The sequence below is a fragment of the Rhinolophus ferrumequinum genome, chromosome 24, assembly GCF_004115265.2.
Source record: "Rhinolophus ferrumequinum isolate MPI-CBG mRhiFer1 chromosome 24, mRhiFer1_v1.p, whole genome shotgun sequence".
Taxonomy (NCBI): domain Eukaryota; kingdom Metazoa; phylum Chordata; class Mammalia; order Chiroptera; family Rhinolophidae; genus Rhinolophus; species Rhinolophus ferrumequinum.
Window position 1 is genome coordinate 13777454 of NC_046307.1, and position 25574 is coordinate 13803027.

The 25574-nt window shown below is 36.4% G+C and overlaps 1 protein-coding gene across 3 annotated transcripts in view; it reads left to right on the forward strand.

The window, feature by feature from the left end:
- The window catches only part of CTNNA1 (catenin alpha 1), a 229159-nt gene that overhangs the window by 127142 nt on the left and 76443 nt on the right, over window positions 1-25574 (forward strand). For all 3 annotated transcript variants that reach the window (XM_033095903.1, XM_033095902.1, XM_033095901.1), the window contains exon 7: window positions 2310-2513. In XM_033095903.1, coding sequence (XP_032951794.1) covers window positions 2310-2513 — 204 coding nt within the window. The remainder of the gene's footprint in view (window positions 1-2309; window positions 2514-25574) is intronic.

The window sequence follows — 25574 nt, forward strand, 5'->3', positions numbered from 1 at the left end:
GATCAAGGTTTCTGATGAAAGCCTAGTTTCTACTTCGATTTGCAATCTAAGTTGAAAGAAATTTTATGAATCATCAGTCTACTTGACTTGGCTGAAAGCATTTATCTTTTCTTTTTTTAGTTTGAGTTAAACTTCTGAATTCTTTTATGCAATTTGTGTTTCCTATGAGGTCATTCTTTCTTGAGTATATTTGAGTTTAGTTCATTTCAACCAAGATTTTAACCTTCTGGCAGACGTGAAGCTGGGAGAGAGAGAGCAAAGTGCACACAGGCTCTGCCCTCCAGGGGCTCACAGTCTGATGGGAGATACAGATACATGCTAACTGACTACATCAGAAGTGCTGTCATCATTTTACTTGTCTGCCTAGGTAGACTTTTTCTCCTCAACAACTAAATTATAATAATAGACTAAACTTAATCAAGATTAGCAATTTTGGGATTGAAATACTTTCTTAGCATAATGCCGTATAATTACCTTTTACTATCGATGATGCCTATACATTCCATGTGGATACGTCCTATGTAGCTAATAAGTTTTTTGGTGGGTTTTGTATTATAAAATTTTTACCCACAATGCCTCATGGCTTCCAGTAGATGGCAGCAGTTTAAGATTTTTTTTTTTTAATTTAAAAACCAATTCTTGGGTTAATTTTTAACTACCATAAAGGAAAATTGCTTTCCAGGTGGCCAGCACCTTCTCATAAGTAGGAATGCTTTGAAGTGAAGACTCAGTATAATGGAATGCATTTTGTTTTTAACAGTTTTCCCTGGTCTTTACCTTTCCTTTCCTGTCTCGCCTCTTTATTTTGGCTTGGGTAGCTGATCCTTGTTGATATGCACCGCTGATGTCAGACTTTTCGTAAATCCTAAGAACAGTATTAAGCCTAAAGACCGTGGTGTCAGAACTGAATTTTTTACTCTGCAGCCTTAAGCATTACCTGACTTTATAGCAAACGCTTGTGATGTATGTTACAATTTATTGGCACTGTTGTCCCCCCAGCCCCCCCAAATTTGGCAGTATGAGCTATTGGCCTCTTTCAAGGCAATAAGGGTTACATTTTGTCCTAAGTTGAGTAATAATAATATCAGTAATATTAATTCATAAATGAGGGGGTTGGGCTAAATGATCGCAGGTAGGTTAAAGCTCTGTGACTCTATTAAAATTCTGTGACCATTCATTCCTGATTCCTGTTGGTCAGAACACAGTGTGCATTCAATTTATCCTGCAGTAACTTAATCTAGTTGAATAGCTAAAATGTAGGCTAATAACAAACTCAAGGTATTGCATGTTAAAGTTTGAAACTGACGTTTCTTTGAAAGGGAAAGAAGAAATATATACTTATTGGAGAAGGGCAAGCTTTTTAAAGAAAAACCTTGGCATTTAAGTTGAAATCAATAAGAACATCTTCTCCATAAAGAAAAATTAAAGGCAAAATACTTGCACAGACATTTAGCCGTGTAAGGATAAATTGTATCAAGTAGAGAAGTTGGAGGGAGGCCAATAGCGGCTGTCCTGGGGGTGTTGATGTTGACCTTGTACCTATAGCTTACTTGTGACTTGACCTCACTTATCACTGGTAAAGCTGCATTTAAGTGGAGTCAGGGAGTGAAGGGGAAACATAGGAAGGATTTATTCTTATTGGGGCACTTATATCACAGATACAACTGTTGGGACAGATTACTACATCTCTTACAGAATAGGTGGAGGTCTTTGAGCAAAGAAAGTCTCAAATTTAGACATAACAGGATAAATTTGAGGCTGAATTGTTCATAAAATTTGATGAGATGTGTAAGGTAAGGAAAATAGGTTGAAATTGATGATAAATACATTCTTTTCTGAAACTTGGAGTACAGAAGTTAGTGTTTTGTTTTTTAATTATTGATTTTGTGTGTGTGGTGAAACAGTTCTGCTGGTGTCATGTAGCAGTTTTATGCTCCTAGAAAATAAAAAGAGCTAACTTATTTATCCTTAACGTACTAATACTGGATAGGCTGTCCTTTAGGTGTTTAGATTAAGTCATTTGAACATGATTTTTATGCTGACATATTTCTGTTTGCATTGGCGGTATACCTTATCCAGGCCCCATTCAGCTGGTTAGTACTGCTTCGAGTGCCTTCTTTGAGAAGAGAACCACCAGAAAGCAACTTGTGTGGGTTAGCCCCCACATCTGCCAAGGAGTATAACTTTCTTTCAGGCGCTGGAATTTTTGTGTTAAATTCTTGGTGTTTCTAATCAACACTTTCCTCACCTTTTCAAATAATGGAGGGAACACAGATTAGCACTAACATTCAGTAATGTTTCCTCTGCAGAAACAAATCATCGTGGACCCCTTGAGCTTCAGTGAGGAGCGATTTAGGCCTTCCCTGGAGGAGCGCCTGGAAAGCATCATTAGTGGGGCTGCCCTCATGGCCGACTCGTCCTGCACGCGTGATGACCGGCGTGAGAGAATCGTGGCGGAATGTAACGCCGTGCGCCAGGCCCTGCAGGACCTGCTCTCGGAGTACATGGGCAATGTGAGTGTAAGAGCTTTTCTTTGAAGGAAGAGGAGTTTTCTGTCACAGAACTTGCATCTGAGATGTTTTAACTATGAATGTCAAATATGTTCTTGGCTCCTTGACTTTGGGAGGGACAAAATTTTCAAGGAATAAAGGGTTTTCTATGTGCCCCTTTTTACCTCAACTTTTTATTTTGAAAAACTTTAAACTTATAAAAACACTACAGTGAACACCCATTTACCCTTTTGTCTAGATTTACAGATTAAGACTTAGGTACATGTGCATGCTTATGTATATAAATGTATGCGTGTATATTGGTATGTATACATACACATCCTTTTTTTTCTATGAAACATTGGAAAGTAAGTTGCAGACATTGTGTCACTTCACCTCTAAATATTTCAGCCTGCATCACCTAAGGTTAATGACCTTCCATATGCCTAAATTCTCTTTCCACGTCGAGGTGGCCAATTGATTTTGAACAAAACAGAATGCTGAAAAACAAAACAAAAAAAACCACACACATATATATATAGGTGGTGAAATTTTTTTCATGAACCACATAGAATGTCGTAAGAGCAGTTTCCAAGCAGGGCTGTATTAGACTGAATAGTGTTTTTGAATTTTTAAGGTTTTTGTTTAAAAACCAGTGAAATTTGATACCTGTCTTTTTTTTTGCCATAGAAAATACTGTACTTGTTGATTTTTTTTTCCTCCATTGTCATTACCTTCCTTTTTCCTTCCCTGATACTTCCTCTTCCATTCCAGTTATTAATTGCTAATATAGGGTTACTGTAATTTAGACCTTGTATCCAATATTTTCCTGTGGCAAAGAAGGAATAAATGAAATAAAAAATTATATGAAATAATTTTAAAGGGAAGAGGGACAGTACACATTTGTTTTCACTAGTGATTTTTGCCTACTCAGTACTTTTCAGGAAAAGATCTTGGTACTTTCTCATTTGTTCATTTGTCATACTTCTTCTTTGTTTACTTATATGCCTATATAAGTGAACAGATAATAGTGAGTCATGATGGAATTCCTGGGGTAAAAATGAATGCTTTCCTGTGTTTATCTTGTTTCTACCATATTGCGGAATTAGTGGAGCATACTGAATTTTCTTAAGCCATTGCCATGTTTTGATTGTATTCAGTCTACTTCACAAAAATGAGATTAGAGGCTTAGTTAAATCAAATGGAAAAAGTGGGTGATATGTCACAGTGAAAATGTAGGACACATTTAAAAACCCATCTCTAAGCTTGAAAATCAGAAAATGTAAAAAAATGGGTAATTTGAAGACTGGCTCCTAGTGTTGGAGTTTTATACAGGAAACGAAGTGCCCGTGGTGCGTATGTAGATCAGTAATCTGCCATCGTGTGCAGTGCTGAAGTGGTGCCAAAGTGTCCGATGCAGTTATGATTAGGAAACACGTTAAAAACAGCCTTCGGTGGGGAAGACTATGTGGTAAATCTGTCCTCGTTACTCCACACTAAAGCTTCCTAACCAGTCTACAAGATACCCCTTGAGTTTTGGGGTTGGTCAGATTTCTGACCAATCATCCCTGGTCATGTGCGACCTTTTGGTTTCTCCCTAGAATATCAGACAAATAGTGCTTTCTGTTTGTGCTGTGGATGTAAGGAAGGTGGGAAACGGTCTTGTATACGGAAGATGTGGAGACCATAGCGGCACTTTTACATAACATTTTATTATGGAAGTGAAAACTAGAACAATAATTGATGTTTGGCTGAAATTTGAGGATTATAGTGGGCCTTTTGAGAGAAATTATCTTGAGATTCAGCAATACAGTTTAGAAGATGGTGTCTGGGCATGTTTCTCCTAAAGATAAAAATATTTAGCTTCCTGTGTTAACTCGTGTAGCAGTGATCAGGCTAGGTCCTGTCAGAAAGGGATAGAGTGAGGATAAAGGGAGAGGGCAATGAAGCACATTTGAAAGCTTAGAACGGCAAAAGGGTCTGCAAGAAGCAGAAGCAACTGGGGATATATTTTTGCTTATTTATGAAGCATCAAAATCATTTAGAACCTCTAGTGACAATCAGAACTTAACCGGCAGTATCTGCCTGTCACTCAGTTCATATTATGTGTCACGTGCAAACTAGTCTGCTGGCACTGTGTAAAAGGAACGAGGCTGATTCCTCCCTTCTGAAACACACAGGGTCTCTACAGGGCACTTACGGGGAATGCTATTCTAGGCACTGCTAAAATTGCAAGGAGGATGAGATTATTTCTAGCTGGGAAACCTGAGAGGACTTAATGGAGGATTTATTTTATATTCTTTAGGTTGATTTTTAAAAGATGGTTCACTTTAAATTTTGATTATTTCTGTTGAAAATGATTGGGCAAGTAATTACGGTATGTGGAGAATTGAGACAATCTCGATTAATTAAAACTAGTTCACTACATGGAACTTCATAGACAGAGTGGTAAAGTCCAGAAGGGCTCACATATTTTTACTTTGTTCATTTCCTGGATTCTCTCAGTAATGTCATTTTTTAAATAGATAATATACTCTCAGAGTTTTTCCATAATCTCTTGAGTCTTCCTTTCTCATCCTGTGTTGCCACTTACCAAGTTACGTTGTTCTTTCCTCTAAGGCAATGATTCTTAACTTTGGATACACACTAGGATCCAGAGGGAACTTCCAAAACTACTAATGTTTAGGTTGTACCCCAATTAAGTCAGAATTACTGGATTGAGGTCCAGTTGTCAGTATTTTTAAAAGTTCCCCAAGTGATTCCAACGTGCAGGTAAGGTGGAGAAATTGCTCTGATGATTTATTGCATTTGTTGCTTTCTGCCTTATTCCAGGCTCTCTTCACTTTCTCCATCTTCCAGTCCGTTCACCTGCTCAGACCAGTCTGAGCTCATGCCTGCAGTAGGACATTGTTCATTATATTTTTGAAATTCACTTCCCACCTGTTTAAGCCTAATCCTGTCTTCCTTCAAGCCTCCCCCCAATCTCTTTGCTGAAGCCCATTTCAAACTGCACTTTTTTATATTATTTCTTTGCTGCTTAAAGTTTTGCACCTAATTGTTTACTTCCTCGAACTATTACTTAACTATAGTTCCTTTATCCATGTAACTTCTGCAACTAAGTTTTAAGTGTTTGAAAGATGGGAACTATTTTAAAAATACTCTTCCAGGGTCTAGTATAATGCCAGAAGAGGTACTCAGTGAGTACTTGCTTGATGAACTCATGCTGACTTGGGAGAATGAATAAAATGAAGAATTTTGGATGTTCATAGTACTAAGGATATATTAGTGAAAAAAACAAAGATTCTTGCCTTTATTGGCCTTACATTCTAGAAGGTTTTGGGAGAGGAGGCCATGGGTGGTTTACCTCCATTTCCTGTAGATCTTTCGGTACACAGATGAATTTGTAGAAAAAAATTAAACCAAGTACTCTAAAATAAAACAGTGAGTGAAAGTGATATTTTCGATTGGAGTGGAGTTAAATTTAATTCATCTGGTGAGGGCCAAATTCCCTTTTAAAACCTCCCAGGGCTAGGAGTCCAGCAGCCTTAATGTTCCTGCTTGGATTGTGGTCTGAAGAGGTGGAGGATAGATAGTCTTGGCTCTATTGCTAACTTACTTTAGGATGCTGTAAGAGGTATTGATGTGAGCCATAATGCATCTGACCCCTGCTTACTTAACATGGAAATGTCTCAGCTGCCTGACAGCAGAGGTTTAACCATTCAGTGGGCCTTTGTAGTTCCACAAATGACTCTCAAGTTTCCTTGAAATGAAATGTGGTTATTGTGGTTAAGTTTAATTTGTTCCTGCTCTGTCAGCCTAAGGTTACTCTGCCTATGAGGGTTCTAGAGAAAGAAAAACAGCTTGGATGGGTGTGGTAATCTTAAAAGGTTTAAAAGTAAATGGATTGACATTAAAAGGAAATGTAATTGAAGTTGAAAAGAGTTATTGCCACTTTGTCTATTTTTATTTTTTCATAATTGAACATACATGTATATCAAATTATTGAACCACCTTTACTGTTAACATTTAGGGATATATATTTCAAGTTTTTTTCCCTTCTATGCAGTGTTTATAAATTTTAAAATAGTTTAACCTTCTTAATGTTCTCTGCATATAAAGAAAATAGTCATATAATTAAGGTTCAAATTATTAGGTTAATTGGTTAAAACCAACTACCAAGTTGGGTTTAAAGTTTTGTTCCTTAAATATATAATAGCTGACTTCAAAGCCCAGTTGTGTGTTATAATGTTCTCGGAAGTTATTTTAAGGCCAGTTAAAAACCTTCTTCTGAAGAACCCTGTACTTTAAACGGCTGAATTCTTTATTTAACACTCTTCATTCTGCTGAGGGATATGCTGATCCTTAGTACTGTTCCTTTCTCCCTTTGTTAGGGCATGTGCTTTAAGTTGTTTTTCCAATGGTAGAATTTATTTGGACCAAACTTATTTGTCTCTATTACCATATCCATCTCCAACCTCTGACCCCTCAAAAACCAAATCCAACCCCCACCCTCAAAACCAAAACCCAGACTGAACACACTTAACACCGTGTCTGAAACATAGAAGACCTCAATCTTTGAAATGAATTCCATTTGGTTTTGGCCTGAGAAGTCTTGCCTAGTGGTTCATGGTGTGTGTTGACTGACTGGAGTTAGGACTTTTAATCGGTAAGAAGCAGCACACACTTGGGCTTGAGTAGCTCTAGCTCCTGCCATCCAGTATGGTAGCCAGTAGCCATATGTGGCTGTTGAGCACTTGAAATGTAACTGGTCCAAATTAAGTGTGCTGTAAATATAAACTACACACCAGACTTCAAAGACTTAGTACATAAAAAGGATATAAAATACGAGTATGTTAATAATACCTCATTGATAATATTTTGGATATACAGGGTTAAAAAAAAATCTGTACTTAAACTTAATTTTACTTTTTTTATTTTAAACTTAACGGCTACTGGGAAATTTATAATTATATGTATAGTTTGTTTCTTGCTTGCTTTGTGTTTCTCTTGGATAGTTGTGACTACTGGGTAACCAACCAGCTCAGGAGAATAGATAAGAATTTGGCATCAACTTCACTGAATGTCCAGAATGGCACAGTAACCCATACATATACCTGTTATAGTTTATATTTTTTATACCTAAAAACATAGTTTTTGTCAGAAGAAAATTGGTACAGTTTAGGACCTGGTGAGGATGATGTTGCTTAAGGATAAGTTTTATCTTTGTTCTTGCCCCAATGGATGCAGTGGTTGTAGGATCCTAAAAGAGGAATGTAACAACTGGACATTTTTGTATTGTACAGGGGTTTTCATTTTCTGAATATATCAGGTATAAAATTTTTATTTGATTTTGGTTAATAGTTTGATATGGAATGTATGAATAGGATGCAGTTAATGTTCACTTTCAAAAATATATTTCATTGTAGTGAAGGAAAGCACTTAATTTAGATGCTAATCTCTTTTCAGTTTTGCAAATGCCTTCCTGGAATCACTTTAGCATTGCCAGAGTTTCCCAGCCTCTGAAGGACTCCGTGAAGAGCTTGTTACTGCATTATTTTGTGGCTACATTTTCTTATTTTCTAAATTAGAATATTTTTCTGATTATAAAAGTTCTGTGTTCATTATATGTCACATGTAATCCTACCGCCTATTTTTGGTGTATAGCATTCCAGACTTTATTCTGGGCATGTGTATATGTACATATCTGTTTTTTTCTTACTGTTTTTTTTTTTTTAACAATAAAAAGGATTATCTGAAATATTATACTGCTTACCATATGCTAGCCATTGTGATAAGAAACATACATTATTGCCTATTTTACTTCCATAATAATCTTTGAGTTGTTATTTGCTTAAAAATACATATATATACAGTTGACACTTGAACTCAGATCCTTCTGACCTGAAAGTCTGAGCTCTTAATACTTTTTATCATTACACATCTTTGCACGTCAGCAAATACAATTTTACATCAAAATCTTTAATTCCCCATGTCTGGTATAGATGCCTGAAGTGAGCAGAACAAGAAAGCTTCATAGCCTGCCTTCCCTTGCTAGACTCTCTGGTGTTAACTTGAGTGTCATAGATGTTTCAGCTGGCTCTGTGATGTGCAGCTACAGGGGCTGAGTTTTGTTTTACGATATGCTAGGATTTCCATCTTTGTTTGCACCCTTGGGTCTCCTCACCTGTATTGCTAGTCAATAGATCTGTAGCTTTGCTTGCAGATGATTGTATTGATTTGTTAGTGTAAGCTAGTCTCTGGGCTGCCTAGCATATTTGGGAGAATTTAGATATAAATAGATGTTTCATTGAATGCAAAATCTGAACATATGTAAGATTTCTGTTGACAGCAGCATTTATTTAATTTGGAAACCTTATTTGTCAAAAATTAATGTGTGATTTTTCTTACGGATGAGAAGTTTAAAAGAGCTTCTTAACTCTGAGGAAGACATCTCATCCCAGTTATATTTTGTATCACTTCCTATGTATGCTACTCTGGCATTATGAATTGCAATATTTAACAGGCAAGTTCTTAACCTTCTATATGCAAAAAGATGCATGTTTATGTATTAGACGAAATGGTGCTGGCCTAGTAGAGCAATAGTGGAGTGGTCTCTTGAAATCAGGATGATGGAGCAGACATGGAAATCTGCCCAGTGTCAGGCTGCAGATGGATAGGGTTTTAGCTTCCACAAAATTGCTGTTAGACTGTCCTTGGTATTACTTGCAGCTCTTTAGATGTCAGGCAGGCTTGAAAAGATTTCATATATAAAAAATGTTTCTGGATTAAAAGGTAATAACCTCTAAATATATCAGAATATTAGTAATTGTCACTAGGTGGTGGGATGATAGGCAATATAAATTTTCTTCTGTATTTTTCCCCACATTATTGACAGTTTCTTATGGTCATAATGATATAAAGTTTCAAAATAAACTTAGACCCTTAATTTTATATGTCTTGGATTTTTAGGTTTTGTTTATGATCATATACTGTATTTATTTCCAAAGCACTATTAATATGGAAAAATTGAGGCTTTTTCACCATAATAAAGACTTGATTCATCTTTTTGAGGTAACGATTCCTTCAAGACTAGTTTGACTGAAGTGATGAGCTGTTTTTTTATTTGTTTACTGTAGTATACATTTCTAATAAGTCTTGGTCAAAACAGAGTCAGTTACCTCTGTCATAGTATTTCTATCATCCTTTTCTTGAACTGTATATCAAAGTCACTTTTTACCATGGAAGTATAGAATTGTAAAGTTTAGGATTTGGAAGTGACACTAGTTATCTAGTGCAGGTTTTGACAGATTATAGCTCTCAGGTCAAGTCTGGCCCGCCACGTATTTTTGTAAATAAAAATTTTATTGGCACACAGACATGCCCATTTGTATACTTATCATCTATGGCTGCTTTTCCATCATAATGGCATAGTTGTGTAGTTGTGACAGAGACCAAATAGCTCCCAAATCCTGAAATATTCGCTACCTGGCCCTCTCAGAAGTTTGCCAAGCCTTAATCTAGTCTAGCCAACAAATTGTTTCATAGGTTTTAAATTACAAATTCAATTTCTGTAATGGATATAAGACTGTCTTAGGTTATCTATTTCTTCTTGGATAAATTTTGAAAGTTTGTGGCTTTTAAGGAATCAGTCCATTTTATCCAATTAGTCACATTTTACATGGAAAGAGTTGTTTGTAAGCATTCTGTTGTCCTGTTTGTGGGGAGTCTGTAGCCATATTCTCTAATTCATTCGTAATATTAGTAATTTGTATCGGCTCTCTTTTTTATTTTTGTTGGTCTGGGTACATGTTTATCAAGTCTATCGATCTTTTGAAAGCAGCAGATTTTGGTTTCATTGATTTTTCTCTATTATTTTCAATTTCACTAATTTCTGCCCTTTATTATTTCCTTTCTTCTGTTTCCTTTGGGTTTATTTTCTTCCTTTTCTAGTTTCTTGAGGTGAAACATAGGTTACTGGTTTGAGACCTATCCTCTTTTCAAGTGTAAAGATTTAGAACAGATTTCCAAAGGAGTCCTGGTTTGTCTGCATCCCATAAATTTTGATATACTGTATATTCATTCTTGTTCACAACATTTTTAAATTTTCCTTGAGGCCAATGGATTGTATGGAAGTATGTTGTTTAATTTCCAGGTTTTTGGAAATTTTCTAGTGTTTCTGTTATTAATTTCTAGTTTAATTCAAATTCATTATGGTCAGAGAACATACTTTGCATTATTCCAGTTCTTTTATTTGTTTACAAGGTTTGTCTTATGACCCAGTGCTACCTCTCTGTGAATGTTCTATCTGCACTTGAAAAGAATATGTACAAGATATGATCAAACAATATGGTGAATGTTTAAATAAAAACAAATTAATTACAGTAAAAGACACATTGCCATTAACCCCCCTCAAAATACTCCCCCCACGCTTCAAACACACTTATCCCATCATTCTTGCCACTTTCTGAAGCAGTTCTGGAAGTCTTCTTTTGTGAGTGTCTTTAGTTGCACTGTTGTGGCTGCCTTGGTGTCTTGAATCATTTTGACTTTGGGAAGAGCCAAGAAGTCGCATGGTGCCAGATTTGGTGAATAGGTGGATGAGGACACACCGTAATGTTTTTATTTGACAAAAATTGTCATATACCAGAAGCGATGATCTTGAAGTTCAAGCATCTAATCATAGATAGCAAGAAGGATCTTTTTTCCTCCTCATTTGGAGCAAGGGAGATACCTTGTTTGATGTGAGCATAAAACTATCAAGTGTTGTACATATGCAAATTGGTATTATTTTAAGTACTATAATACAGTTCCTTCTACCCCATTTATTCTTTTGGCCCAAGGAGTAGGCTTTACTTTTGGCAAGGTTGTCATGTGTTGATAAGAAATTGATTTATTTAAAATATTGTAATTGTTTAAAATTAGTAAACTGGGTGTTTTGGGAGGCTGTTTATGTTATCTTAGAATTCTCATATGTGACAAACATGTAAAAGTAAAAGCTTATCAATTGTAACTTTCTGCCGTAATATTTTTATGTCCCTTGATCTTTAAAATAATTTTTTAAATTAGGTGTTTTAGAGAATTTAAGGTAGTTAATGAAAACTCATTGAGTTCTAAACTTTACTTGCAAGAGACAGGTATAGCCCTGTCTGCCAGGAAATTTCCTCTTCTCTGATTTCAGGCCTGCTCTCTTGAAAGTTACTTTGGTTTTCATATTTCTTAGTCATAATATAAAAATAGAAGGGTGAAAGTCTGTGGAATGTGATGTTTTTTTTCTCTGAGTGAATGTCCTTATTCTTTCTGTTTATTTTGGGTTGAATCTGTGTTCACATCTGATGACTGCTATGTAAGTACTTGACAGTCACTAAATAGCTTATTTATTTTAAAGTGGCATATTGGATATTTGGAATCAAAGACTGCTGAGAACTGATTTTGTTTGGTCATTCTCTGAAAATGGCGTCAGGACATTTTTGTAATGACATGATTTGGAGATGCACTATAAGGAAGATATTTCCTTTGAGATGCTTTATGCTGAAACAACATCTGGGCAGTAAATTGTCTTACAAGTATTATTTTCAGATGTGTTGAAATGATTGTCCTTCTATTCTGGTTTTTTTCCAGTTGCAGATACTCTAACTTTTGGTTTGGTAATTTGTAGTTTGTAATAGTATTCCAAATAGAATGCAGTGTGGCATCTTATTTCAAGATGTCCTCGCTAATTGTCCTTTAAATTTAACTCCAGAGCATACTTGTCCTGAGTTACTTCTCCCTGCTTTGAGGGAGAATTACTGGTTTTGTAGATTCAAATACAAAACTCATCTTCTAGGAATGAAAAGATTTATGTTTTTGCTTGTCCTTGTTCGTGTAGTTATAGGAACATTGCTTATTATTCCCTGATGTAAAATAACCTGAAATATTTTATAAGAAAAATCATAAATATTTGACCAGTGATACCCAATTATAATCTTTAAAGCTCATAATAATAAATACACTTGTTGCTGGGATCTAGAACATACTTGTTCATGTTGCATTTAAGTCTGTATTGGTGAAAAATTAAGCCATTATATATGGGAAAATTGTTTGGTTTTTAAAAGTTGGTCGTTCATACCCTTACTTAATGATTTCTGTTATAATAAAGGATCCTCTTACCCCTCCTCACCTTTTCAAAGCCAGTTTTTCTTAGACTTAAAATGTGTTAATTGAGGAAATGGCCTCAAAGCTTTAGGAAGACATTTAGATTTTTCTTCTCCAAAACAATATTAAATTTTGTAACGTTCAGAAAGAAATCTGATTTTAAAACTGAAATTTCTAGTCACATAGTTTTTAAAAACTGACTCCATTTGCTAGCTCTTATTTGCTGTCTGTAGCTCTTTCATTTTGGCACACTCTAGAAGCTAAATCAAACTATTCTTTTTGAATAGGTTTTTCCAGCCAGTGCAGAGTTAACCATTTTCTTAAAACCACTCTGAATCAATAATTACATTAATTTTCAGGTTACGACGATGAACGTCAGTAAATCTGTTTTTTTCATTTGAGGTTTTGGTCATATGGCAGTTCTTTTTACCTCAAGATTTGACAAGATTTGAACATCCACATATGAACATAGGTTTATGGGGAATGGTACATTGAAGAGAATCCCTTACGAAATGACACAGTGTCTTAGATTTGTTTAAAAATATTCCAGCAAAAAAAACTAACAGAAGGGTGATAAATGAAATAGGAAAACAGAAAGTTGATGGTTGTTAAAGCTTGATGTTGCATAAGGAAATTGATTTACTATTCTCAATCCTTTTGGATGTGTTTGGAAAATCCCATAATAAAAAGTTTTAAAAAGGTATCTGTTACCATCATTGTGGTTATTTGAATTGGTGTCAGTATATTAGATGTTTAAGGGCACAGTCTTGTCATGTTTACAGTCCTCCTGAAATCATGTTGGCCAACAAAATAGTGTTTAAGCCACCTAAAATTGTGTTGAGGCAACTTCTCTTTTTTAAAAAATTATTTAATTGTTTGTCTTGCAACCTCAGGAAGGCCTTGTTTTATCTCATCCAGTTCCCTTCTCAATCCTTAGTTCAAGGCTGGCCTATGATGTCTCGTAGGCCAATTAGATTCTCTTGAGAATTTGTATGGGAAAATAATAGGAAAATGATGCAGTTAGCAAATGGGAACTGAAGCAGGAAATTATGCCATTAAGTGCAGTCAGGGTCATAAGGGGTCATGGTGAAGTGAATTTGTGGGTGAGCAGCGGCTGTGAATTATAGGCAGCATAGTGGGTAAGTGGCTCAGGTGTCTGGGATTGGCAAAGGGTGCAGCCAGCTGAGGGGGGCATCCTAGACATCCTGTTTGGCTGCTCCTAAGGCTGGTTGCCCAGCTGCTGGGGTTATTGTGCACTTGTGTCAAAGTAAACCCTTTGTCACTAGATTGGACTCTCCAAAAAGGAATGTAACTGGTAAATTGCGCAATTTTCTTAAATTCTTAGCAAGCACTTTTTAAGGCCAAAAATGGTCATTGTTTCATCATCTAGGCATTCCACAGTCCGATTCCTCAAGTATTGCGTAGCAGAGCCAGTGCCCTCCTGAGTCTTATTTTTAAAGCTCTATCTTACACAGTAAAAAACCTTTTGTTTCTTATCTATTTGACTGTTACACGATTTAGTACTGATGTTTACATTGTTGTTCACTAGACTTTGAATGGAATTCATAAATGGCAGTAATCAGGACTTTTTTTTTTTGGTGGGGGGAGGGCATGACTTCTACAGGTTTCCTATTAATTGAGAACTTGCCCATAGAGAATATATACTTCAGAAATGTATCAGAGGCTAAATCCACCCTAGTGGATTAGTCAATAATGTTACAATAACTATGTATAGTGCCAGGTGGGTACTAGACTAATCATGGGGATCACTTCTTAAATTACATAAATATCTAACCACCATGCTACTGTACACCTGAAACTAACATAAAATAATATTGAATGTCAACTGTAACTGAAAAAAGTGTTTATAAATAATTTTAAAAAAGGAAGTTACCTCAACACAATTTTAGGTGGCTTAAACACTACTTTTTTGGCCAATATGATTTCAGATTCTTGTTCTTGCTGTTGATTATTAAAAGACATGACCTCTCACTAGAGAAGCCTTGTTTGAATATAAACATCTTATCCCCAGTTGTCTTTTTCTGTTTTTCCTTTTCTTAATGCTGTTTTTGTGGGCAAAAATAAGAACTAGGAGATCTGGCTTAGAAGAGATAATGCTGGTAAAATGGAAATTAAAAAAAAAGCATAAATGAAATTGTTTTATTATAAAGCACTGGAGCATGTATAAAACTATATTAAATAGGATATACAGAGACAGAAAGGTAAGGTTGGCATTGATTGGCATGGAGGAGTGGGCGAATTCTAATAGATTTAGAATTAAGATTTAATTAGTGTGCTGGGGATGGCAAACCTCTTGCCTTGGTGGGAATGAAGAACCATTAAAGAACCATTTTATAAGCAAGACTGGTTAGAAGCATCCTCTTTTCCCATTAGTGGGTGGCTCACTGACATTGCCAGAGGTCTTGGGAAATGTTTGCTTTTTTCTCTTTAATTTGCTGGTGTGTAGAAAGTTACTACTCAGACGCTAGTGATAAGGGGCTTATGGAGAGAGGTGTTTTGATGATACTATTATTTTAATATTATAACTTCTTTGATTGGCAGCTTTCTTGTAGGGTGGATTTAGCCTTTGATACATTTCTTCAGGCCCAAGAAAATGATCTGCCAAAGTAGGAACGAAAGGAACTATTCCATTTAGCCTCTAGACAGTGACACATTAAGGACTAATGACTGCCAAAAGGAAATGTCAGACACTAAGCTAGTCTGCTTTCTTTGGCAGCTGAGAATCCGGTGAATCAACAGTTTTAGGGGGTGTATGTTTAATGTGGGTGGAGGAAGAGAGTGTCTAACATTCTTTAAGGTCCTGTTAAGTTCGGCACAGTGGGATGTGGAGCCTGTTTCTACTTTCCTAAACCCAGAAAGGCACGTGCCATAGACGTAGGGTAGTTATTTGTCATGTACACGGTATTGGATAGAAACGTTTAAAAATGGGTTTATGGGCTTTGTTTTTTATGTATTTTTGTTTAATTGTTGGTAGATGCTAAAAAGTGGTATATTCATATGTGTGAGAGAGTGTACTTTAGAGTTTTGATTGCCTTAGTACCCTTCTTCACAAACAGGAGTTATCCAGAGAGTCTTTTGAAAGAGAATATAGTTAAATTTGTGATGCTGGGGGTATAAGCAAATTTAGGCTAATACTAAAGATTACTTTTAAGGAAAGCACAACAAGTTTAGAGCTGTTAAACTTATAATCAGGTGTGTACACCTTGTCCTGGATATTTAAAATTCAGCACTTAAGTATTCACATGCAAGGATGTGATGTCTAAAGGGTACAGGGGTTTCTTTTGGAGGTGATGGAAATGTTCTGATGGTGATGGTTGCCCATAACTGTGAATACACTAAAAACAAAAAAACACCAAACAGCATTGAATCGTACACTTTACTGGGTGACCTATATACAAATTATATCTTAATAAATTGTGTATCTTAATAAAGTTGTTTAACAATATTCCCATGCTATTTCACATCTATATATGCTAATGATGTGATGAGTATTTTAAATTGTATTTCCTGTAGGAGTCAAGGCAATTTGTTCATCCCATGTGAAGTAAAAAATGTTCTCCCTGTTTGGCATTGAGGCCCGTGTCTGCCGTTGCCATCTGAATGGCACCGGCCACATTCACAGCCGCTGTTGTGCACAAGGTTGCCCGCTTTGATCTCCTGGCCTCGGATTGAACAGACTAATGGCCTGCAATCTTCTGTGGCTATTTTATTTAAATTAGGAATATGTCATGTGAAGGCTTGTTGAATCAAAAATAGGTCAAAAACTTAGACACCAGACCCAGGACGTATATCATTTCAAGCTGTTTTTCATTTTTGTCTCTCTGAAAATTTGGTGGATCTGTACAATGTTCATATTATTGGCCCTTAAATTTCCATACTTTGAAATACTTTGTATTTTTTGTTTGGAGATTCTGCATGTCATCTCCTAGAATTTGACTATACAACTCTAAGAAATATGAAAAAGAATCAGCTTTTATATTAATTACATAGTTAGAGGTGTGTGTGTGTGTGTGTGTGTGTGTGTGTGTGTGTGTGTTGTCAGAGGAATGTATTGGATTTGGGTTGAAATAATGGTGCTCATATGTATATAGTAGTAGTATCTCATAGCTATATTCTAGGCCCCCTTGAATTCGAAGGAATTGCAAAAAAGATGTAGCAGAGGTTAGAAGTGAAGTAGATTGTTTTAAGCAACCTTAATTACTTTGTTTGCCTACAATAGGTTTTTGTTCTTTTTAATTCTGTGAGGAGTTCTTGGAGCTCAACAGCACGGATGTGCGGTTCGTGTCACACAGGCTTTTCCTGGTCTCTGTGGTGCCATCCCAGACCAGCATGGCTGATCCCGTAGGGTAAGCTGCCCTGCGGAGCTAAGTTGCAAATCTACCAACTTTTGGTGAACCCAAGCAGCTGCTGGCCTTTTCTGCGAAGTGTAGCCTAAAGTTGGCAGCCTTGTCACAGCTCTCAGTGATCCTGAGGCTTTATCACAGAAATTTGTTCAGTTCTATCACAGAAGCCAGCAACAACTTTACAAGCAGGAAATAAGTCTCCAATCTGTGTATGTAAAATAAAATTACAGCTATAAACAAGGGGTTAGATGAACCATAATGGCTTCTTCCCAGGCTTTTCCCATTAATGTTAACTTGCCTTGTAGTTAGTTCCTATTATCTGCTGAGGCTTGCTTGCTACCAGACCAAACTGTAAGAGGCACCAAAAATAAACTCATGTGAGAGAAGGAGTTTCTGAAAATTCTTAAGTTTTCCCTGCAACTAGCAGGAAAACTGAAAACATTCTTTCTGGCTGTCATAATTTCTTAGTCAAAGTGTCAGTTGAAAAAGTCTAATATTATTCCTTTTCCCTGCTTTTTACTGTTGCTTTATTTGGGGGGCATTTACATTCTTTTTGTTTCTTTTAAAGAAAATTCTCAAAGTGAAGCCTGATGGTGGAATTTGAAGCAGTATGGCAGGAAGTAAGAAAGACGTGTTTTGGTGGACAGTCCCTCTCAAATCAGTGTGGGCAGGTGCTTGTGAAGCCTCTTTTGGGGAGGCAGTCTCCCTAAATGGATATCCTCGGAGATGGAACATTTACTTTGCTGGCCCAAGTAAATTTTCAGTGAATTACAGAAAGGAAGTATTTGGGCAGCTCCCAGTTCTATTGCTGCTGCTTAGAGCTTGGTGCTATTGAAGTGTTTCTTTAGCAGAGATGGAGGAGTTGAAGGTAGAAGCTGAAAATGGCAGGGATCGTATAGGCCAGTACATGTCTCTTAGTTGTGAGGTTCTCAGGGGTAGTTACTGTTGCCTACATTTCGGGAGATAAATCAAGTGGCTCGTCTGTATCTTTAAAATTCTCTTTGCTTAGCTGGGATTTAGTGGTCCTGCTTCTGGGGTGGTAAAATCGACCTAATCTGAAGCTTCGTTTTCCTTCCAAAGATGTTTGAATTATGTGTTTACCAATATGTATAGATTCTTGGCGTTAAGGTTAATTTCTCATCAGAGGGATTTTCTGTGGAGCGACATTGTTCTAAGCATGGAGAGTTACCTAAATCCCCCAAAGTCTCAGTGGCCTCAGCACTGAGTTGGGGATCTGATAGCGTGTGGCACACAGCATAGCATGGTTGGGAGGGTGTAAACAGCCCCTGCTGTTAATACTCCTGCTACTATCACCACTGCTGTTACTAATACATCTTAGTATTCTGAGTGGGTTAAGACTTTTAAGTGCTCTGTTTTTATATTTTAAGCTGTTCTGCTTTCCAGTGATTTCTTAGAATAATTGCATTTCTCATTCTACAGAGCGAAAGAGCTTAATTCCCTCCCTTCCTCCCTCCCTCCCCTACTTCTCCTCTTTCAGCAATGGTCAAATACATATGGAGAATTTTCTCTTTTTTATGTGAGTTCTGGTAATAATGTCTAAAGACTGTATTAATTTTTAGCAAGTGTGTGCCTGCCAACTGTTGCAGAGGTTATTTTATTGCTCTCCATTTGTCTTAACAGTCTTGCCTGAAGTTGGTGGCCTTATTCCCAGATTCATAATATGTTCTCTTTACTATTAAAATGTACATTTTGCTTGGGTCTAGCATATTTCTTTATAGTTAATTCTCAGTTATATGGCATTGGGAAGGGAGGCTCTGATCGTCAGTGTTCATTCTCTGAATTGAGTTTTGTATAGGCATCTGTGTATAAAATCTCCTCATTATTCTTTCCCATCCATTTTGGATTTGGTGATTGCATTTGAAATAATTTTTTTATTTTATTTTCTCCGTCATTTTCTACAAGTTGTATTTATATTTCCTCTCTAGTTTAATAAAACATCTTTCTAGCACTAGAGGAAAATGGTGTTATGAGTAAGACTTTTCCTGGTCTTATTAATAAACCTACTAGCTTATTGTTTAAGAGAGTTTACATACCCTAGAACTGGTTAAATAACCAAAACCAGTAAGTTTAGGCGTTGCCAGTGTAGTATAAAATGACACTGGAATATGTAGTGTGAGTTCTAGAAGGTTTCTGTCCCTTTCATGTTAACAGTCTTTCTCTCTCTTTAGAGCTCAAAAGTGTCTGAAGAGAAAAAGCTTATTAGGAAAAATCTTTATAGTTAAGCCAGGCCGACTTAGAAGTGAGGCATGTGGGCTGGCTGGCATCGTCATTCTTCACCTAGGAGATAGGATGCCTTCAGATCTTACCTGCAAACTTGCTCATTGGATTATGGTTAGTTGCTTCAGAAACGATACTAAAGCTAAGTGTAATGCGAATGCATTTCATTTGCTGGCTCTCATAGGTTTGTTTTGAAAAATGTAGATCTCTGTGGTTGAGCTGAGATTCTTCTGGCTGCGTTATTTCTTAATATCTAATAAAAAGTTTAAAAATTATTAAAATACGTAATACATATATTTATATAGTTCAAAATTAAAAGGGTATAAAAGAGTATACAGAGAGTATATATAAAGTTCCTTCTCATTCCTATTCTCCAGCCATCCAGTTTCTCTCCTTACAGTTTATTATAGCTCCTTCCAGAAATGTTTTATGTAGATGCAGTAAAGCACATAGACACACATACACACACGATAAAGATTACGTGTCTGTCTGTATTGAGAGTTATATTACTTGATTGGAAATAGGCTTTACTGTGATAATTGCTGACTTCTGCTTATTTTGTTTTCTTCCTTTTAAAAATATTTTCCTAAATATTCTGTATCCTTTGCTCTTAGAGCCACTGAATATCATTCCACACCCCCATCTTTTGGCCAAAACCTGCTGCATTCTCTGTTTTTATGCCTAAGCATGCTGTTTCCTGTCTGTCTTGGCTTTCCTGCGTCTTTCTTAGGTATTTCATCTCAGAGGCCCCTGTTGCTGTTCTCTCTGCTGTGGCATCAGCTATGGCAGGTCCCTCACTGCAGCGAAGTCTTCACGGCTGGAATGGAATCATTGTGTCTTGTTTCATGTCTGAATTGTTTCTCAACCAAGTCAGATTGAGTAGCCTTAGGTTAGGTGCTCTATTATTGACTGTTCTGGATAGTAACATTGAGGTTACTTCTATTTAACAAATAATTACTGTTAATGACAGCACATCTAGTGTATTATCTACATAGCCAACAGGTATTTACTTTGGAATGTAAAGTATTCATTCTGGAGTGTCAGATCTCTTTACACTTCATAATTTATCTTTTTCATCACATATGGTTTAAAGTAGTCTTCATTCACTGTAATAACTTCGAAGATTTTATCATTTTAGTATATATAGTCTTTCACTTTTGCATATCTAACAATTCTTATGGTCTTGAACTCTTTGACCCTGGCTTTTGTCCAGAAAAACATTCATTTATTCTTTCTTAATTTTGAGTGATGCTTTCTGGTTTTGGAGCCCCAAAAGCAGTACTTCTACAGATTTAAAATTTACCAATTACTACTATAAAAATGTTAAGAAAACTCATACAAATCATAATACAATTTTTTTGTGTATGTGATTTAATTTCCGCTCTCTAATATTGGACCTTTACCCTTAACCATACACAAAGAGTTTTTACATTCAGTTTAGGGGCTATTGAGCATTGCTTAAAGCCATAGTAAAAACTGTCATTCTATGCTCTAGGAAAAAAGACTATTCAGTAAATAAATAAACAGAAAGTATTCTTTTCTTTGTGCCAGTAGAAAACATGCAATGTAATGTTATCAGTGATATATACTGGGGAAGTTCAGGTTCAGGATAATTTCACAAAATACTCTGTCTAGTTCATGTCACAGATAATCAGGAGAGGAGAATCCACATTGCCTTCTGGGCTCCTCTAGCACTGAGCCGTTCTTCTTCCCTGTTGGGAACTATTGTGCCTGATCTCTGACCTCAGGGCTTCTGGGGCCCTTGGCGGAGTCACATCCTCTGGAGGTTGTCCAATTGATGATGGCAGCTGATAGTCACAGGAGGTGGGTGATCCATTGCCTGTGGGTAAAGGTGGGCTATGATGGTATCATTGTGGGGATGAATGATTTCTGCCTATAAGCAGGGGAGATACTCAGTATGTGTACATCTGGTTAACATGGGTGCTACACAATCAGTAGTTCTAGAGTGCTGGATCAGGATTCTGGAGGTTTCTACTAGGCCTGGCATTAACCTTTTAAGGAGAGAGAGAAAAGAGAAAGAAAAGAGAGAAAGAGAGATTGAGTGATTGGTTTTTAACAGTACCTCAGTGCGTCCCCAGGAATATGAGCCTTGCCTGTGGGGCTGTGTGCCAATAGCCAGATCTCTCTCCCTGTATCAACACTTCCTGCTTCTAGGCTTAGCTCAGGGAGGTACTTTCTTTCACCCCTTTTTGGGCAGTTTTCCAGGACCATGATTCCAATCTCTTTTCCACTCTACATCTCCTTTCCACTGCCTCTATTCTTCTTCGCTTTTTTCCTTTTTTTCTTTTTGCATGAATGCCACTTCCTTTCTAATTTTTAGTGCAACTGATAACCACTGTAGTTCAATTATAGTTCCTTCCTCGAGTCTGGATTGCCTTTTTAAATATTATAATTATGAGAAATTAGGCTTCACTTGTACCAAGTGCAACTATGCGACACCAAAATGTATAAAGGCAAAGATAATCCTCTTTTTAAATTTACATGTACACATACACACAGCTTTTCCATAAATGGGATCTATATACCCATGCTGGGTCTTCTTATTTATCCTTTCAACTCTTCTCCCTCCTTCCACTCAGATCTCTTCTCCATCCCACATCTTCCTCTTCTGAAGGACCAGTGTTAGCCATCTGATGTGAATATCTCCATACTTTTCTCTGCTTATATGATACCTCACCAGTCTCCTTCCCACACATAGATGGGTTTTTTTTTTTGGTGTGTGTAGGTGTTTTCTTGATCAAAGTGGGATTCTGTTTACAAACCTACATCTTATAGCTCATTAAAATCCTTTCAAGTCTCCTGATTTACCTCTGATCTTTTAATTGCTGAGTAATATTTCATGATGTGGATATACTACCAATTATTTGACAGCTCCCCCCTTCCTGCAAGCATTGTACCTTGTGTTTGTGCTTTAGTTTTATGAGGTAAATTTTGGATTTTATTTCTATGGAACTGCAGGGTTGAATGGTACATACATATTTTTGTTTGAACGGATGTCAGTAGATTATTTTTCAAAATAGGCTAAACCAGTTGCAGTTCTACCACCAGTGTAAGAAAATAACCGTTTCTTCATATCCTAACAGTAGGTGTTATTTGTTTTAATTTTTCTAATCTGATGAGTATGAAGTAATAGCTCATTATTTAATTTGCATTTCCCTGACCACTTTTGAATTCGTATGATCTTTTTATATACTTGTCTGGTCATTGGGTTTGCCCTTCCGTGAATTGCCTGTTCATACCCGTGACCATTTTTCTAATGGCTTGAGTATCTTTTTTGTTTGTTTATTGGTTTTGCTGGAGCTAATATCTGCCAGCTGCATTGCGTGTATTTTTTCTAAATCTGTCATTTGTCCTTTGACGTTGCATATGACTTTTTCTCTTCAGCATATCAAAGTTTTGTTTTTATTTTCATGAATGTGTGTTTATCTTTTGTTTCATGACTAGGGCATTTCCTGTTTGGGGTAAAAATGCCTTCCCCATCTTAGATTACTTACACGCACCTCTTTGTGTCACTCAGAGTTCAATGACAGAAGCAGAGCATTTATGAAAAGTATCTAAGCGACTTATTATAGGGATTTGAAAAGCAATCCTGGGAACAGATTAAACAGTTGATGTGAGGCTGTTGCTTTTGCATCTGGTGCTGGAGCCAGAAGTTAGCAGGGCATGCAGTCAGTAAAAGAAGATGCTACATGTGAAGCAGGGTTACTCTGGAACGTGAGCTGGACAGCAGAGGGCAGCTGGGAACTCGTATTGGCCTCTTACTACATCCAGGCCTCCAACTCTGATGATAGAGGTTTCCTGAAGCAGAAGATGACTCCCTTTATCAAAGATTTTAGTATGCACCTGACCCAGAAGTCAGAAAGGCTGGAGGAGGCCATCCTGTAGGCGTTGTGCTCTTAGTTGCTGCCCCATGATAACAAAGTGACCCTGCACCAAACAGCAATGTGTGCGACCTTGCAGAAGTAGCACCTTGTACCTGTATCTATCTCTCCAGGATAAAAAAGATGGTTGCTGCTTCATTTCCAACCTCCAAATCTCAAACAAGGATGTCTCATGTGGTCCAGGCTAACTATGCAGGGAGGGGAATATTTGGGAAATATAGTTTGATTAGATAAATTGACACAATACAGATCCATCATAATCTTTCATGTGCCTGGTGTGAGATAAGTGCTACAACTTAATATTTCTTCCAATTTAATAGTGATTTATGTCTGTACTATTTATTAATAAACCATCTTTTTTTCCTGCTGAATTGAAATACTGCTTTGTCACATACTAAGTTACACTAGCAATATTTGCTTTAGTTTAAATTGAGAAATTGGTCTAAATTTAGTTGTGTTTCAACACTAACAGATTTTATTTTTCTTTTTTGACCTTAGAAATGCTTACATGTGAATGATAAAACATTTCCTACATTTACTGTGTGCTCAATTAGTTTTATCAAGTCAGGGATTTCTGACAGTAATAGTGACGTTTGAGTCTTAAAAGCCTTCATTAGTTGGTTACTCTTTAGAAGGCAAATCTTAATTCCTCCATACCTGTATAACACACCTGTACAACAAAGGGATACTTCCTAGTTCTTGTTTAAGAGTTGAACAAAAATATTCAAAAGCAATATGCTGTAGCTGTGCGTGTGTGTGAAACACATGCAAAAGTAGCACAAAAAAAGAGAAAAGACTGTTTAACTCACTGGCTCTAGGAAAGAATTTTCACATTCCAAATGAGAGTTTTCATATAAATTTATGGCATATTCCAAACACAAATTCCTTTGCAAAAATTACATGGTTGAATAAGGTATTAATTAATTGCATATTATTGAGATTTTAGGTTTTATAAAAATTCTTTCAAACAGGCCATTTTAATTGTTTAGGATCAAAATTTATTTTATCTGGATGGAGGAAGAAGCCCAGTCATGGAGATGGTTTAGTGAAGGTTTTCAGAGCCTTTGTTCTGTAGCAGTCTTTGATGTACCTTCTTTTCACAGTTCTCATTGACATCACATCTGTAGGATTTCTATACTCATAAGCAGTTTTAAGAACATTTATTTTGTTTTTATTTCTACCCACATCTGCAAAATTTGTGTGGATATCTGCAATTTATTTATGGATATACAAGTTCCTGAATGCAAATATTGAATGTGACTCCACACATATTCAAGTGAGAGCTTCTTTTTCTAATCAAATAAAAACAGCAAGTACAAGCCAGCTTTTACAGTTCCTGTGTATAAATATTATTGTGGATGCAGGAAATTGCAGATTTATCAGTAGTAGCCCTTTAATAGCAATGACAGAAAATCCAATACATACTCGGTAAAACTTTTTTTGCCTGTTTGCTAAAAATTTGCACCTTGTTAAGTTTTTGTCTTCTCTCTCTCTCTCTTTTCTTTTTTAAAGCTTAGACTGTTTTACTAGTGGTTCTTAGTTGCGACACGTGCCTAGAGGTGTGTGGGAAACCCACCGTTCCACAGTGTTTGATGGGTGACACAAGGTCTCTATTCTGTCACTCTCTTAGCAGAGGGGAAAGCATGTCCCTTTTCTTGTAAAAAGAGCTGGAAAAAGCAACAAGAGTTGATTTCTGCTAGGTTCTCCCCATTTGGGTTTTTCCCTCCTTTGGTTAAATAAAAATTAATGTAGAATTTTTAAGTCTGGAAAAAGTCTGGACATCTGATAATTTTTGTGGTTTGCCTTAAGTGGAGAAATTTATTAGCTAGTCTTGATTGTAATGAAAATGTGGAAAGAAATGTGTTCTTATTTGAAGAGCTCTTATGAGGATTTCTGCAAGTCTTTGTAAAGAAAAAAGTATTTGATTATGGTGAGGAAACTAAAGACATGATATAGTTAAATTCAAGGAGGGAATGAAGGGAATCTGAAATTCTGAAATGTGTTGCTATTGTGAAGTGTAACCCTTAAGATGTCATTTTTCATCTTCAGTTTTGGTATTAAGATAGGAGGCAGATAATGGCAGATATTGGCAGCCATGCCACATAGTTTTTAACAAAAACAGCAGTTCCACTGAGAATTCTAGCAGTGAAGCCATTAATGAACCTCTTATATGTGAAAGCAACAAGTTAAACCTTATAAGAGTCTTTTGTAGTATATGAGGGAGTAAAATTAACAGGTTGTCACTACACTGTGCTCCTGCATTTGTTTAATATTTGTACCACATTAGGAAGTCAGGAATTATTGTCCTAAAAGTTTAAAACTTTTAAATGGTTATAGACCATCCTCCCTGGCCTTGCAAAAATTTTAAGTGTACATAATTAAAATTGCAAAGGAGAGAAAATTTATTATAGTGAATGGAACCCAAGTAAGAACTTTGCCCCATACTTTAC